The sequence below is a fragment of the Coturnix japonica genome, chromosome 2, assembly GCF_054131305.1.
Source record: "Coturnix japonica strain WE chromosome 2, WE-NBRP24, whole genome shotgun sequence".
NCBI lineage: Eukaryota > Metazoa > Chordata > Aves > Galliformes > Phasianidae > Coturnix > Coturnix japonica.
The window spans coordinates 99,829,160-99,849,418 of NC_140664.1; the positions used below are offsets into that span (position 1 = coordinate 99,829,160).

Genomic DNA, 20,259 nt, shown 5'->3' on the forward strand with positions numbered 1-20,259 from the left:
CTTTGCAGGTGACTATGTTGCATTCTCTGGAGATATTTAAGACCTGCCTGGACACCTTCCTGTGTGACATGGTGTAGGGAGCCTGCTTTGGCAGGGGGGTTGGACTCGATGATCTCTAGAGGTCCCTTCCAACCCCTACAATTCTGTGATTCTGTGATTTTAAAAGCTCAGAATGCTTCTATTATACCTGGTAACTCTGTGATTCTAGGCAGTGCTGGCTGTATATGTATATGTAAAATACGTCCTACCACTTATTGGCATTGAGTTTGTGTGGTGGTACGAAATTAACGTGCATTCAGGAAAAACAAGATAACTACAGGGGGAAAAAAGAGAGCAAAGGTTAAAAGCTCTCTGCTGGACAAAACATCCTATGTGGAAATGATGCGTAGATCCCCCCGATGAAAAGATGGCTTTGGATTTTGAAAGCTTAAATTGTTGGGTTTTTTTTTTTTAAGTTCTCACAGCACAAGTATTTGTACTGTATGTAAAGCAGCAGTGCTTTTATTACTCAGAAAATATACATATTATATGCACTTAAGGGTTTTCCATGCTAAAAATTATATATATATATATATATATATATATATATATATATATATATATATATATATATATACATAAAATAATAACTAATATAAAAAATTAGAGGTCAGAAGAATCAGTGTAGTGGTATTTCCTGAATGCATCTTTTTACTTTACAAATCAATGTAACCTTAAACTGTAGTACAGTTAGAAGCACATCACAGCCTGGGTATAAATCTGAGAATGAATCTCTTATAATAAACACAGCAGATGATTTAATTCTTTCATTAAGTGCTTAGACAAAAACAAAACTTTAAGAACTTCTTTCCTGTTACTCATTGACATGTGTTGGAGCCTCATTTTCAAATACCTGTTTGAAATTTGGTATTGACAAACTATCCACCAAAGCAAGTTCAGTAATGAGAAGCATGTATGTATATATCATTTTATACATGTATTTTAGACATGTATTTTATTTTTAAGGTAAGAAAAAATGTATCCAGGTTAACCTTTTTTTTTTTTTATGTTATAGGAAGTTGTAACTGACTTGATGAGACAGATCCAGGAGCTGAGGTCTTCAATTAATCATAAAACTGAATCCATAGATGGGCTAACAAGAGAGCTGGAGGATATAAATGTATGTTCTGTCATTTTGAAGGACATGGTGTCGTTTCTCAGAAATGGAAGGCAATGACATGTCTTATCATGGGTCTCAAACAGCATAACTTGCTGTAGTGTTTTAGAAAGAAACTTCTTTGTTTTGACATGTTGAAATCTTCTGAACATTTTATGCCTAAGGCTGTCTTGAAAACTGAACTCTTTCCACGTGGTGGGTAAAGAGCAGTGTCTCCAAGGGGACCTGTTCACATCCTGTAAACTACACTCAGCTGACAGTCACATTTAGATTTGCTCAGAAAATGGTGATTTCAGACATGAGCAACTGAAGCAGAATTGTAAATTCATTTGTGAGGAAGTGAATTTTTGCGTAGCTGAGATAACTATCTTCTACATCAAATAACCCCCCACAAAAACAGCCCTAAAGTGTTTATGTGAATATTAATAATCATTATGCATCTTTATTAAAATGTATTTTAATTGCAGACTGATAGAGTATAACCCATGATGCAGTTCACTGCTATCCAGCTTTAAATCCTGTCAGTGAACTACTGACAAAATGTTCATGAGAACAATTTCTGTGTGTGGTTACAAGTTTTTATCAGTAATTATTTTGGCAACTAATTTGTATTAATTTTTTTTCCATTGTTCTCATTTTTAATAATATTGTTTGAACAACTTAACAAGTCGCTGCTTTAAATAATTGACTAATGATGAGATTGTTGAACATTTTGTAGTTGTCATTATGGGATGTGTGATAAGTCATGTATTTATTCTGCATTTGCCAACTTGCTTTTATTACAGTTTTTCCTAAAATGGTCGAAATTTAATTTAATCTTTTTCTTAGTGCAAGTACAATTTTGTTCTGGCTGCAAAAGAAGAAAGCAAAGGAATCATAGAGAATCAGGAGAAGGAGATTGAAGAACTGAGGGAAGCCTTGGAGAGAAGACAAATGGCAGATAACATTGAGGTAAAAACATTTCTGGTGTTATATGATGATTATTTAACAGATTAATTGGATGTGGTTTTTGCCTAACATACTTGTGTAAAACTTAACATCATTTCAGTTCAAAATAAAGCTGGTTAGGCTGCTCTTGAAGGAATTTTTAATGAGATACCTGACAAATTCTGTTAAATTATCACATTACTTGACATAAATATTTTATAAGCTACTTCATTAAAAACCTATGCTGAAAGTCTGGTTTAATTTTGTTAAGGCCACTGAGGAGTCATCAGCTGAATTTAATGGTAATATTAGATGATGCAGCTGAGAAATTACAAGTAGTTAGAAGAATATATTATGTTCAGTATTCTCTTTCCCCACTAGCTACTATATTTGATAGCTTCTTTACTCATAATTTTAAACTAAAGCTCCACCTGCTGGAAAATGATTTAGTTAGATTGCATGGTTGATTCAAGTACAGCTTTGCCTTTTAAAACTGTCTTTCGTTTTTAACTTCGTCTTTCCTGTTGCTGTGGTCTCCATTATTTTGGTAAACACGCCTTTCAGGCAAAGCCACCAATCTGTCCTTAAAAATAATATCGCATTTTACAAGATAATTGTATTACATATACTTACTCTTATCAACATAGTCTACCAATAATGTCTTCCAGAGCAGCGTTTGGTTCTCAAAAGCCATTCTTAAATATATTCACTAAGTCTAATAAGCGGGTTATCTTGACTAATAGCAATATCTAAATGTAACATTATGAAATCCTAAACCAAGTTGCTGGCCAAATGAATCACTTTATTTTGTTTTGCTACTTATCTTTTAAATGAAACGAAAACAGTTAACCTCAATATACAGTCATCCTGAATTATATCTGTCTACTGATGAAAGTATGGAGTTTCCCATTCTTGGACTTTGTACATCAGTCACTATGTTCATGGGGTTTTTTTTGCTGGACAGGAAAATCCCATCAGTTCTAATCCAAGGTGGTACATAAAATACTAAGAACTGCTTCTTCCAGATTAGAACACTTAGTGGAAGTATCCCACTCCCATCACATCAGGGATGGGAGTCTAGATCCTAGAATAAATTAGCAATGCATTAAATACAATATAAACACAATAGCAATGCATTAAAAAGGCTGTAATTGCTGATTGAGCATTTCTCTACATTTTTTCTAGTTATTTACAGTGTTGTATCTTAATTTTTCAGGGTGCACTATTCTTTAAAACAGTGATTGATGCTAAATGTCTCCTAGAAGTATCTAACCACAGCTATATTCCCTGCAAGTTCTCATATTTTTGTTCTGTAGTCAAAGTCAAGGATATGGAAAGCTTGCCAAAGTAAGAAATGTATAGGGTGAATGGCTGCTACAGTTCATAAAGGAAAAACGAAAGGAAAGGGGAGATGCTTTTAGCTGTTGTCACTGCTGTTAAGATTGATAAAACATCTAGAAGCAACTGCTTTAGAGTAGTAACTTTGTTTTCCTTCTTCTCTCATCCACTGACTTAAAATAGAGGGACCTTCTGTGTGAAGAATTGCACCATACCTCTGATCAGCTGATAAGACTGACAGAGGCCTCTAAGAAACATGATGCATTGCTCCAGTGTGCGCAGCAAGACATAACAGAGAAGGAAGCTTTAATCCAGGAACTCAGAGAACAGGTAAAACAAGGAAATTCTTCTGATAATGAGAAATTTTGGGAGTGGGTTGTGGTTAACAGTAACTTCTGGAAAACATTTGACCTGTGGCTTTGGAATATCTTCTACACAGTACTCCTGAAGAACAACGCTTCTTACTGTAAATCAAAGGAGTTGTTCTTTTGAGGAAAGGACAGGTAACCTTTAACTATTTGGGAAATAAGATTTTAACTCTAATCTTTATCCAGATTTAACTCTAATTAAGATATTTGTGTTGGCAAAAAGAAAAGAACCTTTTTATTTCATTGGCACATTGTCTTTGAGGAAACTGTCTAAAACTATCAGCAAAGTATTTGTATCAAATCGTGTTTTGACCATTAACACCTTTAAACAAAGTTCAAATTAGCTACACGTTATATACATTATAATATATATGTTAATGAAAAATGCTCATAGGTGTCTGTCAAATGATTAACAGTTAATAGGTAAATGTAGAAAACAAACAGGAAAGCGATGTCAAAGATAATATATATTAACATGTATTTGGCTTGCTCAAAATAAGGGTATGGTTGCTGTTTTCTTTTGTGATGTGTGACTGTTCTGAGCTAATTTAATTCCACTTGGGATTTCTAATAGTTGGACAAAATGACGGAAGAACTAGAGAAGAGGAAGAGTGAATATGAATTCAAAATGAAGCAAATAGATAGCTTTTTTGTGGACTCATCTGCAGTGACGTTTCCTCAGGTATGATACTTCTAGGAGAAACATGTTCATTATAGTGACTATTAGAACTCATTGAAAATGATGTAATAAACTTTACTGTATACACCATAGTGGGAGCAGAAAATACAGTTTATTTCAGAATGGTCAAATCCTATCCATCTTGTTTGCAGCTTTTATATATTATTGATGATTTTTCTGCCAGGGATCTATCAATCTATGGCCTCTTATTAAAAGTGCATCACCAGTACACAGGAGAAAACTGGGAGATTGGTCTAGATGGTCTTTTGAGGTCCTTTCCAACCCCTGACATTCTGTGAGAAAACAGTTCTTGACTAATCATTTTGGACTATTTTTGTTTTGCTTTTTACCTTTCCAGTGTCCAAAAACTCCCCCTAATTTTGATGTGAATTTGGCAAAAATCTTAGAGACTCACGAGCAAGAAATAGCCGATAGGAGGGCTTCTGCAATCACTCTGGAGCACCTTGTACATGAACTGAATGAAGAACGAAGAGCTAAAAACGATGAAATTCTGCGGCTGAAGGTACTACGAATTAAACTCTATCATCAATTTTTAAGATTACAGTAAGACAGAGTACAAAGTTCAGATTTTTAATGAGCTCTGCTTATTAGCTTGTCTATTAATACAGGAAGGCAGTTCTTGGTCTTCCCTTGGGCTTGTAACAAATGTTGACAACTCGCTTGAGAAATCCCTGTGTCTTGTTTTCCCCAAGGAATGAATGATTTCCTGTTCATGAGTGTCAAATGGTAACGTCATCTTTAGTAATGAAACTGTTCTGACTTCTAAATCGAATTACTAATGAAGCTGTGAATGGAAAGGTCATGCAGATCTTTGCCAGAGGACTGTGCATATTTTTGGACAAATAGCTTCATCTTCTACTTAACTCAGACAGGAATCTCCATTTGATATTCATGTGAAATGTTTTCAATCTCACTTGCTTAGGAACAATTAAATGAATTGGAGAGCTTACGTTTGGAAATGCAGACATTGGTGGAAAACAACAGGAATTTACAGAGTCAACTTACAGAAGCTCAGAAACTAAGCAAGAACAGGTAAAAGAAAATAGAAACTCTTAATTTGAAGCAATTAAGTACAATAAACTGGAATATGCTGCTTATATTTGAAATACAATCTCACGTGTTGCACATTTAATTAGAGATTGACTCAGCTTTTTCTCGAAAGTCATTTACTGACTTTAAATTTAGCTACCTTTAAATCATTAATTATAATTACTTTGTTGCATTTGATATGGGAAATACAGAGGAGAAAGTATCTAAAACAATTATACAAGTGTCACGGAGTTCTCTCTAGAGCTCACTCCGGGACAGTGGGCACAAACTGGGGCAGCAGGAACAAAAGTTCCCCCCCCCCCTTTTCTCTAGCGTCACTGCGGCTCGGCCCGGCCCGGCCACGTGCGTTTAGGGAGATGGGAAGGGAGATTGCGATTAGGTCTAACAAAAAATGAGGGGGAAAAAAGGCGATCTGAGAACGAACGGCAGTTTAATAACCCAATAATGCTAAACAAACAACAAGAGAGTTTCAACAAAGAGAATACCAAGTCCCCAATCTCACCGATGGAGCTGTGGAAGGCAGGAAGCTCTCACCACGTTGTCTCCTCGCAGGGAGCCGGGCCAGCAACCCCGTCCCCTTCCTCCCTTCCCTTCCGGTGCCCCTCCCCACATGCCCATCAAGGCAGCCCACAGAAGAAAAAACTTGTCCCCTTTACTCCCATTATGAGGCATGGTGTTCTGATGTGGAATACCAACACCAACCAAATTGCAAAACCATAACATTCCACCCCTTATTACACATCATCACATCATGCCTAACTTTTATCAACATATAAACAGAACAGTAGTTAACATGCATTACATATGTACATACAGATATATATATATATATATATATATATATATATATATATGCACCCTTTCCAGAGGCTGGAAGGACCCAAACTGCTTTTCCCAGCATATTCTTTACATGCACCACAGGAACCTTGTCTCCCTCCACGGTACGCAGGGAGTTGGACTGTGTAGGGCCATCTCGGTTGGCTGATCCTCGGGTGTTTACCAGCCAGGTGGCTTCTGCTAGATGTTTCTCCCAGTTCTTAAATGTTCCACCACCCATCGCTTTCAGTGTGGTTTTCAGCAAACCATTGTGGCGCTCGATCTTACCAGCGGCTGGTGCGTGATAGGGGATGTGATAGATCCACTCGATGCCATGTTCTTTGGCCCAGGTGCTCACCAGTGAATTTTTGAAATGAGTCCCATTGTCTGATTCGATCCTCTCTGGGGTGCCATGTCGCCACAGGATTTGTGTCTCTAGGCCTAATATGGTGTTTCTGGCAGTGGCATGGGGTACCGCATATGTCTCAAGCCACCCGGTGGTTACCTCCACCATGGTGAGTACATAATGCTTACCATTACGAGTCTTTGGCAGGGTGATATAATCAATCTGCCATGCCTCCCCATATTTATACTTTTCCCATCGCCCTTCCCCCCAGAGAGGTCTCATCCTCTTGGCCTGTTTGATCATGGCACTGGTGTCACAATCATGGATGATCTGCGCAATAGCGTCCATATTTATGTCCACCCCTCGGTCTCTAGCCCACTTATGTGTTACATCTCTGCCTTGATGGCCTGAGGTCTCATGGGCCCACTGAGCTAGGAATAACTCTCCCTTATTCTGCCAATCCAGGTCTATCTCAGCCACCTCAATTCTGGCAGCTCGATCTACCTGGTGGTTATTTTGTTGCTCCTCTGTTGCTCGACTCTTGGGCACGTGGGCATCTACGTGACGCACCTTTAGGACCATGTTCTTTATTCGAGCAGCAATGTTCTTCCATAGTTCAGCGGCCCAAATAGGTTTACCTTTCCGCTGCCAGTTGTTTTGCTCCCATTGCTGCAACCACCCCCATAAGGCATTGGCCACCATCCATGAGTCAGTATAGAGGTAAAGCACTGGCCATTTCTCCCGCTCAGCAATGTCTAGGGCCAGCTGGACAGCCTTTACCTCCGCAAATTGACTCGATTCTCCTCTTCCTTCCGTGGCCTCTGCAACTTGTCATGTGGGGCTCCACACTGCAGCCTTCCATCTGCGATGTTTCCCAACAATGCGGCACGATCCATCAGTGAACAGGGCGAACTTCTTTTCGTTTTCCGGAAGTTCATTGTATGGGGGAGCCTCTTTGGCGCATGACACCTCTTCTGCTGGTGGTGCTTCAAACTTTTTACCTTCGGGCCAGTCCATGATCACTTCTAGGATCCCTGGACGGTTGAGGTTCCCCATCTGGGCCCGCTGTGTGATTAGTGCAACCCACTTACTCCATGTGGCGTCTGTGGCATGGTGAGTGGAGGGAACCTGCCCTTTAAACATCCAATTCAGCACTGGAAGTCGAGGTGCCAGGAGAAGCTGTGTTTCGGTGCCAATTACCTCAGAGGCAGCCCGGACCCCTTCATATGCGGCTAAGATCTCCTTCTCAGTTGGAGTGTCGCCCTCTTCCGACCCCCTGTATGCTCTACTCCAGAATCCTAGAGGTCGGCCTCGGGTCTCATCTGAGGTTCTCTGCCACAAGCTCCAAGTGGGACCTTTCTCCCCAGCAGCCGTGTAAAGGATGTTCTTCACATCCTGTCCCATCCGTACTGGCCCCAGGGCCACAGCACGGGCTATCTCTTGCTTGATTTGCTCAAAGGCCTGCTGCTGTTCAGGGCCCCACGCGAAGCTATTCTTCTTTCGGGTCACCTGATAGAGGGGGCTCACAATGAGGCTATAATTTGGGATGTGGCGACGCCCATCTTGCCATTTCACCCCTAGAAACTGGATTTCTTGGGCAGGGCCCTTCACTTTGTCTCGCTTAATAGCGAAACCAGCAGACAGGAGGATTTGGATTATCCGTTCTCCTTTTTTAAAAACCTCAGTCGCCGTATCACCCCACACAACGATATCATCTATATACTGCAGGTGCTCTGGAGCACCACCCTGTTCCAATGTGGCTTGGATCAGCCCATGGCAGATGGTCGGGCTGTGTTTCCACCCCTGGGGCAAACGATTCCAAGTGTACTGAACACCCCTCCAAGTAAAGGCAAACTGTGGCCTACACTCTGTGGCCAAAGGGACAGAGAAGAATGCTTTGGCAATATCAATGGTGGCATACCATTTTGCCTCTTTGGATTCCAGTTCATACTGGAGTTCCAACATGTCTGGCACTGCAGCACTCAATGGGGGTGTGACCTCATTAAGGCCACGATAGTCCACTGTCAGCCTCCATTCTCCACTGGCTTTGCGCACTGGCCATATGGGGCTATTGAAGGGTGAATGGGTCTTACTAATTACTCCCTGACTTTCTAGTTGTTGAATGAGCTTATGGATAGGGAGCAAGGAATCCCTATTAGTACGGTACTGTTGTCTGTGTACTGTTCTCGTGGCAATTGGCACCCGTTGTTCTTCCACCCGCAGTAACCCCACAGCAGACGGGTCCCCTGATAGGTCAGGCAAATCAGACAGCTGCTTAATGTTGTCTGTTTCTATAGCAGCTATTCCAAAAGCCCATCTGTATCCTTTGGGGTCCTTGAAATGTCCCCTTCTTAGGTAATCTATTCCAAGTATGCAAGGAGCCCCCTGGCCAGTCACTATACGATGTTTCTGCCAGTCTCTACCAGTGAGGCTTATCTCGGCCTCCAACACAGATAGTTCCTGCGAACCCCCAGTCACCCCATGTATATGTATCCGTTCTGTCCCTTTGAAACCTGAGGGTATCAGAGTGCACTGTGCACCGGTATCCACCAGTGCTTTATATTTTTGTGGTTCTGATGTGCCAGGCCACCGAATCCACACAGTCCAATACACTCTATTATCCCTCTACCCCCCCTGGCTGAGGGCAGGGCCCCACTATTGGTTGTCTGAGGCGGTAGAGGCAACCTCAGTAGTGGCTGACCTCTTTTGTAATTTTCTTACCCGTGCTCGCAGTACAAAATTGGGTTCGTCATGCCACTTCTTCATATCCTCTCCATGGTCACGCAGGTAGTTCCACATGGCACCACGTGACATAGGCTCACTGCGGTCCTTCACTCGGACAGGTGTGCGTTTGCGTCTGACAGCTGAGGCTGCCACAGGTTCACTGTGGTTCCTTGCCGCAGACCAGCTCTTCTGCATGTTGCCCTGTCTTCTCTCCATTCGGTCCATTCTATCCACCATCTGACAGACGGCTGCGATGGTGGTACGGTGTGGCAGTAGTGAGTATTCGATATTTTGCAGTGAAAGGATGAGCTCAAAAATTTCAGGTCTCCTATTCAGCTCATCATACCTGTTAGAATTCGTTAATAGTACACTGGAATACTTCCCTGGTGCTGACCGTATGAGTTTCTTGCATATTTCCGGAGTACCGCTCAGCTTTTCTGGGTCATGGTAATCCTCTGGGTCCCCAGGGACAAACGTGGGATCGAACAGCATTTCTGCCACAGCCATTTCTCTCAGGTACTGGATACCTTCCTCAGCTGTACTCCATTTTTCCAGTACAGGCTCCAAATCATTTTTGAGAAGACCGGTTGCCTTTACAGCTGATAGAATCCTCTCTCAGAGACTGGCGACTCCATCGAGACATCTGCTGATTCCTCTATCAATAGATGAGTCTCGAGCAATGTTTCCTAATTGACGAGCCTCATCGCAGCTTAGGGACATGCAGGAGGCCCCATTGTCCCAACACCAGAGCAGCCAAGTGACAAGGCGTTCACCTGGGAGTCGGGCAAACTCCTTTCTCGCACTTTGGATTTCAGTAATTTTCAGAGGTTTACGAGTAGAGGAAGCAGTGACTTTTCCCTCATCATCACTATCTTCTCCGCGTCTGTTAGTCTTCTGGGTTGCCTTTCTCAGTGGTTTTGGGGAGGGTCCCTCACCAGGATCTTCCTCTACTTCCTCCATCCGTTCCAGACGTGAGGACACGCGTTCCCATCTCTGGCCTTCCACTGGGGCGACTGACACTGATGCTGGTGCTTCCTGTGGTCGGCTGGGATTAACTTGTTGCCTTCCCCTTAAGATTATTCTTTGCAAGTCTCTCCGCACGTTATAAACTACTACAATTAGAGAGACTAACAACACAGTATCCCATTTGACACCCCAGTCATACTTAAGGAATTCAGAGCATTCGTGAGCCAGTTCAAGCACAGTGCCTGTGATGTTCGTTAGTCTGGAAGGGAGCCAGGCAGATATCTCTATCCCTGCCAGCCGTCGACACCAACCAAATTGCAAAACCATAACAACAAGTAGCCATTGAAGGATATTATATATTGTCACAGTACTTGAGCGCTTATTGATTCAGTAGATAAAGAATTGTAGAATGGTTTGTGTTGGAAGGGACCTTTCAGATCATCTGCTTTCAACCCCCTGCTACAGGCAGGGACACCTCCCTCTAGACCAGGTTGGTCAAAGCTCCATCCAGCCTGGCCTGGAGTGGTTCCAGGGAGGGGGGCATGCGCAAACTCTCTGGGCTAAATAACAAGATGCAGAGATCTTGGACTGAAATGGGGAATGTTTGAGAAGGCAAGATGAGACCAAGTGCCTGCTCTCTTCTTGTTTTTGGCCTTACAGCAGGGAAGAATAGTTGTCCAGGAAAGGTGAGTGTTCACCTCTGCAAAACTAAGCTGGAACACTCTCTTCTCACTGCTTTTGATGTAGTATAGGCCATCTAGTAGTGTAGCACTAGAATGTCTCAGCCATTATCAATCATCTCCTATACCCGAACTTTTTAAAGTTAATTTAAGTGCACAAGTGAGCACCATCGACTCATAAGACATCCACCTCAAGCCTGAATTTGTTATAAGATCTGTTTCTTTGTACTCTGCCAAAGGAAAAGGAGATGTTCTTGGAATGTAAAAGTTAGTACCTTTCTGGAGTTGTTTTGTGATGATGCAGGATTCTGAGTCTGAAGATGCATCACGACAATTCTATGCATCAGCAGTTTAATCTGGATAAGCGGTTGTTTTTACAACTGGTGTCCTATGTTTGCAAAAGTCTTTTCTTGTTCTTGGACCTTCCAGTGATCAGAAACACGCTGATGTTCAACAGCTCCAAGAGAAAGAGGAGAAGATTGCTGAAGAACGACTGGCAAAGGTATTGTATTACCCTTCTCACACAGTGGTTGCTGTTTCCCTGTTCTGAAGGTATTATTCGTGTATTGATTTTTAGTGGTTTCTAACAGTTACAGACCCTGGTGCTCAGCTCATATAATTTCTATCGTAGTAAAACTCCAGCAAACTGTGTATCAGTTTGCATAATAAGCAAGAACAGATTCAGATCATTAAATCTGACTCATCTATGGAGCTGGAGAGTGGAGGTTGTGTCACTTGATAACATAAAAGCTCCACCAGAGGGAAGCTAATATCACAGTAGAAGTTGAAATGGACCTCTGAGGCAGAACTTCCAGCTCTAGCTGTCCTGTGTACCAATGGGCAGAGTGTGGGTCATTTATGCTGGCATGAAATGGAAATATGTGCACATAGCCAAGAGGTGAATTTATAATGAATGTTAGAGATGTGAATTATTGGGTAACAGGATGATTTTGGTAGTGGCTGGAATGAGGTACTTGGCATCAGGTCAATGACAAATCATTTGGGAAAAATAAAGTACAATGCATACATCTACTTACAAGCAATTGAAACATAATGAATGTAACTAATATTTTGAACTTTTACAGAACAAAGTAATGGAGGAGATGCTGAAAATCAAAGCAGAGTAAGTTTAATATTGCACAGTGAACTGGAGATTTTGTATTGAACTCATTAACACCACAAATGTGTATTTAGGGAGTCAAGTCCATGTCTGAAGTTCCAAATACATTGAGTTACATTGAGTTCTTCTTCACCAGTAGGTGGTGGTAGCACCTGTTACTTCATTTTCCAAAGGGTTCACAGTGTGTCAGGAAATGCTCTGAGAGAGGTGGAAGCAAAAGCAAAGCTTAGGTTAGAAGAGACTTAATGTTGAGTTATTTAAAACAATCTACAAGATAAGGTTTTGAACACTTCTGTACTTACTGACTTGTAAGCACATTCCTTTTCAAATGCAATTGAAATACTTCTCAGTTCTTTACTAACACTGCAAATATGATGTAATTTTAAACTTAATCTATGTGTCCTTATGTTATTTGTTGGGCTTCTATTGCACTTCAGCTTGAACAATTAAATTACTTATGAGACAGTTCCTACTGTCCTCCAAAACACTGCTCAGCTTAAGAGACTGTCAGACATAGCAGTCATGAAGCAGGATGTAATTTGTCCTTCTTCTAGCACTGAGCTCTGGGGAAAATTAAACTCCATCAAAAGAATGTCTTTAAAAGTCTGCCTCTGTGTCCAAAGCTCACACAGCAATTGGTTTGTGTGCCATATTTCATGATGCATTTATGTTGGCAGATTAGAAGAGACCAAAAACGCTCTCAAAATCAAAGAGAATACCTGTCTGGAGATGGCTCTGGAGATGGAACGAACAAGATCTTTGGAGCTGAAGGCCTTCCATGAAAAAGAAGAAATCAGATCAAAGCTGGAGGAAACATACGAAGAAAGAGAGAGAATTAGAAAGGTTGTATATGTGTAATTTTAATTTTTTGAGTACAATGTTATTCTGCGGAGTTAGAGCTCTGTTGCTACTTGAACAGTATTCTAAAGGAGGCCTCTGAAAACGTTTTGCTGTACAGTTCAGTCATATTCATAATGCTGCTTACTGGTAAATGACTGGTGGAACTCTGAGTACAGAAATCAGTGTCGCAATCCGCAGTGTGAATAGCATGAGGCATTCGCTCCTCCAGAATAGCACGCAAGGAGAAATATGTGTTGCCTGAATGAACCAATTCTTGCATCATGTGTTACAAGAGGTGTAAATGTTAGGATGTTAAATCACATCAGCTGTTTCTTCTGAAATAGAAGGAGGGTCTAAAGCTAGAAAATGTACATGATGTGCTTAATAATTACAGGAAATGGAATTGCTGAGGAAGCAGGTTGAGACTCTTGCTGAGGAGAATGGGAAATTACTCGGTCATCAAAATTTAAACCAGAAGATTCAGTATCTTGTGAAACTGAAGAAAGATTACACTAAACTTTCTGAGGTGAGTTAGCTCTGTATTTCCTCAAGCACATCTCCTGAGCTCTTTAAGTCACTTGAACACGCACAGATGTATCTGACTTACTTGGAAACACGACAGGTTATGAGAATAATGTCCACTCAGTACCCGCATCTAAATATCATTTTCCTGTTTTGCAGGAGACTGAAAAACTGCGAGCTGAAAACGCCTTTTTGAAAGAAGCGAAACGATGCGACGTACGCAGACACCACGAGCAGATATAATGGCACGGACGTGCGGAGCTGCATTCTCATAACATACGGCACAAGAAAAGCCTGACTTCTACTGTTGTCCCTCAGTGTTGTTGGCTGTGTTCAGAACAACCCCCTGTTCCTTGGATTCTTTTGTTGGTAACAACTTTTAGAGAAGAATTTTCTCAGTTCAACAGGCAGCTTTTATTGGTGTTTTAATACCTCCCTCTTGAAGAGGCTTCGTAACTCTTCAATAAGTGATTTTAGGTAGGTGCTGACAGACACCTCCTTGAACTTTTTGTACCTTGTCAAGGAGAAACTTCGTCTTTGGGAACGTGCCTGGATCCTTCATTCCATTTGTGCTTCTATTCAGTTCCTGCTGTTATTTCTGAAGAGCTGCTTTTGCCACCTGAGCTGTATTTTAAAAGGCACGATCCCTTATAGGGCTTTTCTTTTACCTGAGCATAGGATGTTTTTATTCAGTGAACATGTCCGATGGAACAACCCCATAAGCATCAGTAGCTGTTTGAGAAGTTTGTTCAATAAAGCAGGAATGTGTATGTAATAATGGATTTGTAAATAGGACCATAAGTATCTTTTGCTTTTATTCTTCTTTTTCTCTGATTGAAACCAAAATGCTCCAAAACACTTCTTTTTACCGACATGCAATTCCAACAGCGTTCTGTGTTAGTTCTGTAGGCAGTGTGTTCTAAGCGACTGATAACTGTTTTCTGCTCAAACAGGGGAGATAGAAATGTGATGAAGAAATTGGCAAAGCCTTTTGGAGCACACTGTAAGGCCGTTTAATCTCGCTCACTGTAAATAACTGAAACGTTTCTTAGCAGAACCCAATGCATTGATCTAGGTTATGACACCGAGTACTTGTCTTTTTAGCAGCTTCTAGGGTCGGTAATAATAGGTTCATAGTAATGCCATCCTCTTTGTAGAAGGAAGCCGCAAAGCTTTCTGCGCCTGGAAGCGATAGGGCTGAGGGAGAGCAGAGCCACCCCTGGCGGGATTATAGCAGCATTAGCGTTTGTGTTACTATGGGCTGCAGGTTTAGCATGTCCCGCTCCTGTCCCTCAGCCCCACTGCAGGAACTCCTGCCATTGCTGTGCGGGCAAGGCACGGCCAACTGGAGTACCAGCAGTTCTGTGCAGTAAGTCTGTGGCTGTAATTCTAAAGCGCTATCGGTACCCCGATCTTTCCAAATAAAACCTTTGTATACAAACGTCGCTCCTCCCCTTTATTCTTGGTCGTGTCGCGGGGCGGTGCTGCGGCGCTCCCGGCATCGGGCGGTGTGTTCCGGCATGAGGCCGGGCTGCGCGGCGGCGGCTGTGGGGCTGCTGGGGGCGGCGGCTGCGGGCGCGGCGAAGCTGGTACTGGGGGCGCGGCCCCTGAGCGGCGGGGAGGCGGCTGGAGGCTGGGTAAGGAACGAGGAAGACGGAGCGGGGAAGCGCCCGCCCCGAGTTACCGGCTGCGGCCTCTCCCTGCCGGCCCCGGGCAGGCGCTGAGCGGCCTGTCGGAGTTCGCATCTGACGGAGAAATCCACGCGGGCTCTTCCTCGTGCTCCCCCTCCCCTGTCACAGCTCCGTGCTGTTCCCTCGGGCCCTGTCGCTGTCACACAGAGCAGAGCTCAGCGCTGCCCCTCCGCTCCCTGTGAGGAGCTGCAGCCGCCATCAGGCCTCCATCAGCTCCTCTGTGCTGAGCAAACACAGGGACTCCAGCCACTCCTCATATATCTTGTCCTCCAGACCCTTCCCCATCTTTGTAGCCCTCCTTTGGATTCTCTCTCACAGTTCTGTGTCCGTCTTAGACTGTGTTGCACAGAGCTGCACGCAGTGCCGGAGCTGAGGCCACAGAGCACAGTGGGACAAACCCCTTCCCTCACCCAGCTGACACTGTGGGCCTCCCACACCCAAGGCCCTAGAGTTTTGTTTTCAAACAAGATCTACAGAAATCTATTAAAGCACCTTAAAACTTGTGTAGCATGGAAAGTGGTAGGTGTTAAAAGTGTGCTGATGCTTCTGAGAGGTGGTGACACACAGCTTCAGGATGCTCAATAGCAGCACAGAGACACATCTCCAGGGCAGGCGGATGTGTGCTGGCCCCACCTGAGAGCGACCTCACCACGAGGGGTCATTTTGGCCGAACAAAGCAGCTTTTTCTTTACTTTCCCCTCTCTCTTGCCAACCTCCGTCTAAATTTGCTTCTGCCACTTCAGCGGTGGTTCTGGATTATCTGAAATGTACACTGAATTAATCTCTCCTTAGAAAAGCAATCAGAACAGTAATCTTTGACTCACTGGGCTGGCTCTGTTGAGCATTTTGCAGGGAAGGAATTACACCTCCGTCCTTCCTTGTGGGGAGCACCCGGGGATGTTCCCGTGTCTGCACTGCGTGCTATTGCCATGACCGCTCTTCTGTCTGAGATGCAGAAGGATTCAGCCTCTCTGGGAAACCTTCCTCCGGGCATGTGCCACCTCCAGAGTGTGCTACAGCATGAGTTCATGGTAGAAGTTCAGCAGTGGAGTTGCTGAAGATGGCCAGTTTTGTTCCATGGCTGGTAGGACTCATGGAGTAACCCGGGTCAGGCAGCGCCTCCAAAGGTCTCTAGTCCAGCCCCAGCAGATCTGGCTGATTGCTCATGGCCTTCTCAAGTCAAGCTTGGAACACCTCCAAGGTTACGGAACCTGCAGCCTCTGCTTCAGCGCTTTTGTTTTCCCTTGTGCTGTATCAGTTTCCCCTTTCCTAACCTGTACTTGCTGCCCTTTGTCATACCCCAACGGAACTCACTGAAGAGCCTGGCTGAACCACCTCTTCACCTCCTCAGTGGATACCTGGAGACAGTAATTAGATCTTTTTATCTTAAGGCCCTTCATCCTCTCACAGCCTGCCTTGATAGGCTCTTTTTGCTCCAGAATATACTGTATTTTTATAAAACATGGAGATGTTTTTCATATCTTCCAAATGGCCTACATGGACATACTGAGCTGCCCTGGCCAAGGCAATATGTCCATTAATCCAGGCAGAGGGAGAGGCCACATGTAAGAAGCTGTTTGGAAGGCAACCCCCATCCCACAATGAGCCATGACATAGCAGCAGATTTCTTCTTAGAAGAATCAGTGCTTCTGGGCCTGCCTGACCCTGTGATTCCTCTGTGATGTGTTGGTGTAAAGGGCCTCAAGCCGCAAAGCATTCCACAGGTGGGAATTGTGTGGCAATGTTTGCCATTGCCTTGATAAAGTTAGAGGACTTTGTTACCAGTGGGGCAAAATGAGGCCAAACGTGAACTCTGTGGGATCGGGGTTAACCTTGGAGACCTTGTGCCAGCCATCAAGTAGGATTTTGTTTTGATATGACAGAAGGACATGTTATAGTGAGGCTTAATAAGCAGTCAGTGACAATAATCAGGTTTTTCCCTTTTGTCCCACAGCTTCCTCTTCTCCTTCGTGTGGGCTGCATTGGCTTGGTGTGTGCCTGCAATGCAGTCATGTGGACAGTCTTTGCCAAAGCCCTGCGACTGTCCTCCTCCTCAGCCTCTGCCTCCGTGACCACAACAGCCTCCAACTTCATCTCTTCGGTCAGTACATTCATTCCCGAGGTGCTGAAGCCTAGAGGAGCACCGTGATGTGGAATGGTGATGCTAGCTGTGAAGGGAGGTCGTTAAAACCGTGACACCCTGTGCAGATGGCATTGAAATAATAGTGTCAGTTCACAGCTGTCCCTCACACAGAATGATGTGCATGGTGTGGGAAGAAGAGCATTACTGCCGGGTTCCATACCTTGGAGCAGCTGCAAGGTGTAATGAACTTTTCTAATTGCCAGTGAGAGCTGGGGCTGGGAGCGTTCGCTTTGTTTTAGTTTAGCTAAAGCAAAACCTCACTTTTGACAGATCAAAGCCACCTCTTAAGTGAGAGCACAAGCACTTTTGGCCCACAGGCATGCTTGCATTTCACTCTCACAAGCTGTCAATCTTGTTTCTCTTATCCAGCCCTCCTCAGCCAGCTCACAGCCTTGTCCAAAATGCTGTAAGCCAGTGGAGCTGTGTTTTTACGGACTGGAGTGGAGACTCCATCTGTCTGTGCTTTACGGCTGTCTGCTTAACAAGGTCATCTCCAGCATCATCATTATCTGTATGTCGGTGATGGTCCCTGTGTTCTCCTGTGCTGCTGAAGCAGCCCTGGGGAGGAGCTTAGCATTGCAGAAGGCTCTGAGGTGATTCAGCTCAGTAAAGCTTTGTCTTTCTCTTTTCCTCCAGGCCATCCTGGGCAAGCTTCTCTTTGGGGAGACATGGACACCACTGTGGTGGATTGGCCTCACTGTGACGCTGTGTGGCCTCATGCTGCTGCATACTGCTGCACCCCAGCCGACACTGCACGTGGTGGAGAAGAAGGGGTTGTGACATCTCTCCTCTCTCCATTTCCAGCTTGGATAATGCTTCAGCTGTTGCCACCACCATGTCCCAACCAGGACTTCATACCTTGCGCTTTCTCAGTCTCCTCATTCTATGCCAGAGTCTACTGAGCGCCGTCAGATCTGCCCAGCTCCCTTGCACCTTTCTCCATTGATCCGCAAACTTACTTATGCAGGTTGCATCTTCCACAGTTGGCCAGGGCAACCATTCCAGGTGCCCAGCAGAGCTGTGGGAACAGTGACAACTTGAGGGAGAGCTGATCAGTCTGAGTCAGTTGTCTGGAAACCAGAGCCTGAGCTTATCAGCCACCCCTCCTCTTCACACCCTGTGCTGATGGAGCCTTCCCAGTGCCAGGACGGGAGGGAGAAAGTAAACATAGTGGCTGTGGAAGGTGACCGTATACATTGGTACTTTTCCACGAGAGGAACCATCCCAAAATGAAAAAGCAAGCAGACCCTGGCACTGAAGGTTGTGGACATTTCTATCCTGCTGGGGGTGATTTTCCTTGCTGCCTCTTGGAGAGGCCCCATGTTCCTCCAGGTTCCTATTGTCTGGAAGGCAGTGGAGCATTCCACTAATTCCTTTGGCTGCCTTTATCACACACTCACACACACCTTTGGACTTGCCATTTACGTCTGTTGCCTGTAATTCCCAGTTTCCCATTCCTGACATGTTGCTCACTGTAAGGGGTTCCTTTTCCCTTTAAACTCTTAACCAGCGCTGATTTTTTATCTCGCTCTTTCTGGTTTGTGTACATCATACTGTAACATGGGGAGAACACCATGTCATCAGTCAGCCCTCTTCATTGTGAGTGTCCATGATGAACACTCATCACTCAAGCTGACAATTGCTTTAAGTATAAATGAATTTTCTCAGAAAACGTGTTATTTTACTGCTGGATGATGCTATGTTCCATTTGTGCAATGTGCTCAACTGTGGGTCAGCGATTACTCTTCATTGCCAGAATGAGATGCCTGCCAGTATGTTACACGTGGCAAGAATCATCATTTACAAGGTGTTGGTTTCTTTCCCTTGCCTGCACATGCTTGTTTTCTGTGGTAATTTTTGATTGCAATCCTAATAAAGAATCATAATGATGCCTAAAAAATGTATGCATCATGATGGTGATACCATTTGTTTGCTGTGGGCTTGCCAAGTTGTGTCTTCTTGTAACTGCAGAAAGTGAGTCATAGTCATGGCATGTGCAGAAAACCCAAGGACACGTTTGTGTGAGCCTCATTATCGGGACCTGTCATGTTTGTATTAGCTGGCAGATCAGCTCCGTGCCCAACAGGATTGTAAAAATAGTCTTGTAGGTGGAAATGCCACTGGAGTTGGAATTGTGCCTTTTACTTTTTGATATCAGATGGCTACAAAGTCGCTGTCCCCTTGCTGTAAGTCCCCTGCTGTAATGGGGTGCCCTCATGGCACTTACCACCTGTGTCCTGAGAGGCTGCTTTGCTTTTCCCCCTTACTGTGCTTATAAGTCTTGTCCTCAAAAAAGGCAGCAATGGTGGGAAAAGGGACAGAGTGCTCCCAGTGCCTATTCCTCATAAATGTGGAGAAGGCTTTTTGGAGGCCAACGAGGACAGACTGAGTGGGATATGTCTGTTGGCCATGTTGCACTGAGGGATAGACAGAGGAGGTGTTCCTTGTTTGATTAGGCTGGCTGATAACTGGCAATGGATTGGTTTGAATTGGCTTAATTCACATGTGCCAGACAAGCAGAAAGGCAAATATTGGCCAGCTCTGTCTGAGACAGGATCTGCTGAGCTGCCAATGAGCTGCCATGACTCAGGGCATTAGAAAGGAAGTTGCTGCAGTCAATGGCTGAAACAGCAACAAGCCTGGGGCAGCCCCTGCTCCTGCACACCTGAATCCCTCGGTGCGAGCAGAAAACAGCTGCTAGGAGCTAAGACCCGTCATCATCCCTTGTCTGTCTGCAGAGCTGACAAACCAAGAACTGTGTATCACCAAGCCTGTGAGATCTCATTAGACCTTCACATGTGGCAGAGGAATAATGAAGGCTACAAGCCTAGTTTGTTTACACTGGTGTGTTGCTTTGAAGCATGACTGGCTC

General features: G+C 44.0%; 2 protein-coding genes across 5 annotated transcripts in view; both read left to right on the forward strand.

Moving 5' to 3' along the window:
* The window catches only part of KIF15 (kinesin family member 15), a 35,085-nt gene extending 20,091 nt beyond the window's left edge, over positions 1–14,994 (forward strand). The window contains exons 25-35 of one of the 2 annotated variants that reach the window (XM_085538221.1): positions 1,055–1,159; positions 1,985–2,107; positions 3,605–3,751; positions 4,364–4,471; positions 4,827–4,991; positions 5,412–5,521; positions 11,501–11,573; positions 12,157–12,194; positions 12,869–13,034; positions 13,426–13,557; positions 13,713–14,994. In XM_085538221.1, coding sequence (XP_085394347.1) covers positions 1,055–1,159; positions 1,985–2,107; positions 3,605–3,751; positions 4,364–4,471; positions 4,827–4,991; positions 5,412–5,521; positions 11,501–11,573; positions 12,157–12,194; positions 12,869–13,034; positions 13,426–13,557; positions 13,713–13,796 — 1,251 coding nt within the window. In that variant the 3' untranslated portion in view covers positions 13,797–14,994. Of the gene's footprint in view, positions 1–1,054; positions 1,160–1,984; positions 2,108–3,604; positions 3,752–3,860; positions 3,885–4,363; positions 4,472–4,826; positions 4,992–5,411; positions 5,522–11,500; positions 11,574–12,156; positions 12,195–12,868; positions 13,035–13,425; positions 13,558–13,712 lie in introns of those variants that run through there. The other variant, XM_085538222.1, reaches the window with a different exon arrangement.
* On the forward strand, positions 14,995–19,287 carry TMEM42 (transmembrane protein 42). 3 transcript variants are annotated; one of them, XR_014942925.1, is made up of 3 exons: positions 14,996–15,190; positions 17,199–17,564; positions 18,024–19,287. XR_014942925.1 is itself a non-coding variant. In XM_032442396.2 (3 exons), the coding sequence occupies exons 1-3, from the start codon at positions 15,074–15,076 to the stop codon at positions 18,165–18,167; spliced, it is 408 nt and encodes a 135-aa protein (XP_032298287.1). In that variant the 5' UTR covers positions 15,010–15,073; the 3' UTR covers positions 18,168–19,287. The 3 variants fall into 3 exon arrangements, 2 of the variants coding, with proteins under 2 accessions (XP_085394349.1, XP_032298287.1); XM_032442396.2 differs by having other exon boundaries at positions 15,010–15,190; positions 17,199–17,345; XM_085538223.1 differs by lacking the exon at positions 17,199–17,564 and having other exon boundaries at positions 14,995–15,190.
* The last annotated feature ends 972 nt before the right edge of the window (positions 19,288–20,259 follow it).

Excerpts from the sequence above, each read along its gene's own strand:
- TMEM42 (XM_032442396.2), top strand. The coding sequence starts at position 15,074 with ATGAGGCCGGGCTGCGCGGCGGCGGCTGTGGGGCTGCTGGGGGCGGCG. Across the intron at positions 15,191-17,198 it reads GGGAGGCGGCTGGAGGCTGG|CTTCCTCTTCTCCTTCGTGT; the intron begins GTAAGGAACGAG and ends TTTGTCCCACAG. Across the intron at positions 17,346-18,023 it reads CCTCCAACTTCATCTCTTCG|GCCATCCTGGGCAAGCTTCT; the intron begins GTCAGTACATTC and ends CTTTTCCTCCAG.